This window comes from Geospiza fortis, unplaced genomic scaffold, assembly GCF_000277835.1.
Source record: "Geospiza fortis unplaced genomic scaffold, GeoFor_1.0 scaffold27, whole genome shotgun sequence".
In the NCBI taxonomy this organism is placed as follows: Eukaryota; Metazoa; Chordata; class Aves; order Passeriformes; family Thraupidae; genus Geospiza; species Geospiza fortis.
In genome coordinates this window covers 5,835,689-5,840,021 of record NW_005054329.1, presented here as the reverse complement: position 1 = coordinate 5,840,021, position 4,333 = coordinate 5,835,689, and the positions used below count along the sequence as shown (strand labels likewise).

Sequence of the window (4,333 nt, the reverse complement as noted above, 5' to 3'; positions counted from 1 at the left end):
AGCCAAACGGCTCGGCCGGGGCTGCCAAGGAAACCCAGGAGGAGGAGGGAAGCATTACAAGATCTGAGCAGAATTTCACCAAGAGCCTATCTAGGACAAAGCTGGAGGGGAGAATGTTTTAAAAGGCTTTTATTTCAGAAACTTTCTGTTGCTCTTGTTGTTACAGGATTTTGCTGTACCCCTCTTCTCCATCCCCCTTGGCTTCCTTCATCTTCCCATTTCTAGCTTTTTTTAGCAGTGATTGACAGCTTTTACTACAGCAGGATCTAAGCCACCTGGGTCTACCTGCACTATCGAGGGGAATAAGAGCTCCTGGGGAAGGAACCCATCTTATCTGAGCAAACAGCTGGGGGGGATGAGAAGAGACAAGCCCAGCCTAAGGCAGAGGCACGGTAGAGGAAGGGCAGGCAGCAGTGCTGAAGATGAACCTGCTTTTCCCATTGTGCTTCAGTCCGTTTCAAGCTGCACGCCACACGGGTTCCTTGTTTTTCAGCCAGCTTCTACCACCACCTGGAATCCCCTTCCACTGTCCTGGCCCAGCTAAGCTAAGGGCCAGGAACTCGGGGCAGAGAAGAGCCTTTGGCCTGTCTGTGTCACTTACAAATGGTGTGAGCTGGACTCAAGCTGCTGTGGCTGGATTTGGAAAAGGCTGAATATCGGTTTGGCACCAGCAGTGGGTTGAAGCTGGGGCTCCTCAGATGCAGAAGCATCGTAGACTGTGGGTGCTTTAGTGAGGCAGGTTGTGGAGGGATAGACAGAGAGGAGTCAGTGGAGAAGTCAGCTGAGGGAATCACTCTCTGCATCAGAGGAATTCCTGTCAGGCGCAGCGCGGGAAAGGCTCCTTGTGCGCCGCTCTCGGGTGCTGGGCCAGGCTGCCTGAGCAGGGCTGGTGCTCCGGCTGCTCCCCAGCAGCTCCTGAAGATCCAGGGCTCTTAGAGCAGTCCGTGGTGCAGATCAGCTCTAGAGGCACCCACTGAGCTCCACCACAGCCTCGGCTCAGGCAGGAGCTGCTGCCGGGGACCCTGCGTGCCGCTGGAGCCGTGCAGAACAGGTGAGCGGGGCACGGGGGAGAGCAGGAGCACAGTCCTGGTCAGGCACTCCTGGCAGCTCATGCAGCATGTTTCAGACCTGTTGGTGCCAATGCTGTCTTCTCTGAGCCCATCCCTCTGCTCTCGCTGTAGCCTCCTGGCTGGCAGGGGCCAGTCTGTCTTTCTGAGGAAACTTCTGGAAAGCCAACAGCACCCGTGCCCTAGCAGAACCCCACTCACCCACTTCCACAGTGCTCACAGGACGTCCTCAGAGCATGCAGCAAGAATCCTCTCCCTCCCACTGACACAAAGGGTTAAAAACCACTGACTTTCTCAGGTCTTGGCACTTTAACTGTGCATCTCCAGCCCCAGCCAGACTGCAGCTCCCACCTGCACAGAATGCAGTGCAGCCTGATCAATTCTGTCTATCACAGTGACAGAAAGATCATTTGCTGCCCTGATCACTCTGTGCTGTCTCAGGCTGGGTGAGGGTTTGTTTCCCCTCCAACCAAATCATTATAAATTGACATCATTCATGGGCCAGTACTTCACCCTGCCTCAGCTCTGGTATGAAAGCAGCATGAGGGATCAGAAATACAAAACCCAAATGGCCTATTTCTCTCCTGCTTCCCATAAATAAATATCATGACAAGGTGAAAATCATTTCTGAGGGCTCTGGAGCTGCCATGTTTGCTACCCCATGGAAAAGCTAGTGAAGTCCCCTTTTGTTTTCTTGCACTTTCTCACCCTTCCCATGGTTGGTGCAGAGACTGTACCAACATTAAGCATTGTGTTAAAAGAATCCTGGTTCCCAGCACTAGAACACCTCACTGCATGTTAAGACATGTTATCCTACTCAGGGTTCAGCACCCCTCTTCCTCCTGTCAGAGAAAAACAAAGTCCCACATGCTGAGGTGCTCTCTGCTTGTTAGGGTACCTGGAAGTGCAGTCAGGAGAGGTGAAATGAGGACCAAAAGATGGATGCTGTTGTGGTGGACAGAAGGCCGCAGGCTGGCGGGGCTTTATTTGGATGTCTAGAACAAGTGAACGCAGTGGGAAGATGCAGAGACTGGACACAGGCAGTTCAAGAGAGGTTTAGGTGGGTTAAGGTTTTTGTTTGTTTTTTTTTTTTCCCAGGGATTTGGATTTACATCCTCTTGTTTTTTCAGGAGTTCACCCGCCGTGCAATGTTGAGATGAAAAGCACATTATCCTGGTCCTGGAGTTTATAATCCAGCTCACCCTGCAGGCCAAGAAAAAAAATGAAAAATTGTTAAAATGTCATTTCCAAATACAAGCTGCAAAGAGAAAACAGCTCATAAAAAGATGGTGAGTATTAAGGAGAGCAGAAGGGGCCAGACTGATGTTTTCATCATAACAGAAGCGAAGGTGAGAGATCAGCCACAGTGCTGATGCTCATCACCCCACATCGCTTTCTGGACCAGGGTTTTGACAGAACAGGTGGTTGCCTGAGGCAGGGAAGTGGCAAGGGGATGTTTGTTTGAGCACAACAGTGGGCTGAGAAGGGAAGACATTTACCAGGTGCCTGTTTGAGTTGAAATCTCCCTGTGGCCTTTACCTGCCAGGCTTCACCTGACTTCAGGGAAGGTGGTTCTGTGTGGGGCCTGAAGGTCCCAGGTGCCCCCACAACTGTCACCCCACGTGTGGGGGGACCTGCCAGCAGCCAGAGGTGCAAAACCCAGTGCCAGAGACCAGGGAAAAAGGGTGATGTCTCTTCAGACCCTGCCTGGCTGATGAGACTCAGCAGGTTAGAGAGAGGCTCCCGGCTTTTGAACAGCCCCTGTACAGGAGATAGATTCCAGCCTGCCCCTTCCCCCTCAAATATGAGATGCTTTGCTTGGGGCAAGAATCAGAAATAGCTGCTGTGAGAGCAGCCACAGAAAAGAGAGAGCAATATTTTCAACAAAGAAAGTCAAACTGAAGGAGTACAGACCATTAGTTCCCAGTCTGCCTCGTTGATGAGCACCAAAATTCCTGGCCTCCTGCAGAATAGAGAGAAATAATTAGGATACAGGGCTGCTAAAAAGCTCCACAAATAGTTAAGAACAAGGGATGTCACAGCACAGATCACAGGCTGACTGCCTGTAACGCCAAAAAAGGGATCCTAGCATGGAGGTGGAAACAGGTACAGTCTGTGCCCTTTCTAGATCAAATAAAGGGGACGCAGGAGCAATCCCAAAGCTCATTTGAATGAAAAGGCTCCGTGGTGAGGATGCTCCAGGATGACTGCATTTCCGTACCGTGCAGAAAAGCCAGGTAATTAAAACCCACGCACGCCAGGCGAGCGCACAGAGCTCAGTGTGAAGGCAGGAAAAGCCATTCCAGTGCCCCTAGCAGAGGCACTAAACACCTGGGATCCACTCCAAGCCCCTGGTTCTGAGCAAAGGGATTCCCCCTCTTTGATCTTCAGTGTCCTGCAATTGTCTCTCCTGTTACCAGGGGACCTGGCACACGCTTCAGCTCACAAAGATCCGTGACGAATGTTAAACACCCCCAGCGCCACCCCGCAGTCAGGGATGGCTTGCACAGCTCACTCTGCTCCATTTCTCTTGCCTTCCTTTTTTTTTTCCTACCCCCCCTCCACGAGACTGGCCCCATTTTGATAATAAAAATACATTTCCCAGAAGAAGTATTTGTTGGCATTTCTCAGAATGACTGCTTCAGTCCCAGTGATGTCAGCAGGGAACAGACAGACCTGCTAAAACTCCTGGAATTGAGGATACAGGTGCTGCTCTGTTCCAAGTGACAATGAAGAGAAAGTATAAATGGCCCTGCCTAATGTTAAGGGTTTAAAGATTTGGGGTGAGGGCTGCAAAAGATGCTCTCTGTGGACAGTGCAAGGTGTGGGTGGGATACCTCCCACTATCACTTAAGCAAATCCTGTGTTTTCATGGTCATTGACTTACTCAATAGGAAATCCACCCCAGAGGAAAAATGCCCCAAACTGTGAGAAACACAAGGAGCATTCCTAACAGTTGTACTTACACAGATTCCCCTTGCAAGAATAACTCTGGTCGCTCTTTCAACATATTCTGTTTGATCCACTTGAGCAGGTTTCTGATATCCCCTGGAAGAAGGAAGGACAGGGTTTACAAACTAGCTGATGGCTCCCGGTGATGCCAGAGCAAAGTGATTGTTTATCCACAAAAGAGCAGATCAGGAACATGCAGGATGGATGGGGATAGCTGCAAAGAAACTCACAGACAGTCCTGTCCCTGTGGTTTGACAGAAGAGATTTCCCACAGAAAACTCATCCCACTAAGAACGAATGCAGTTCCTGCTCAA

General features: G+C 50.6%; 1 protein-coding gene across 1 annotated transcript in view; it reads right to left on the bottom strand.

Moving 5' to 3' along the window:
• Positions 1-2,015: 2,015 nt before the first annotated feature.
• Positions 2,016-4,333, bottom strand: part of URM1 (ubiquitin related modifier 1) — a 15,275-nt gene continuing 12,957 nt past the window's right edge. The window contains exons 3-5 of the mRNA XM_031057312.1: positions 4,034-4,115; positions 2,982-3,030; positions 2,016-2,270 (exon numbers count right to left, since the gene is read on the bottom strand). Of these exons, the coding sequence (XP_030913172.1) occupies positions 2,202-2,270; positions 2,982-3,030; positions 4,034-4,115 (200 nt within the window). The 3' untranslated portion in view covers positions 2,016-2,201. The remainder of the gene's footprint in view (positions 2,271-2,981; positions 3,031-4,033; positions 4,116-4,333) is intronic.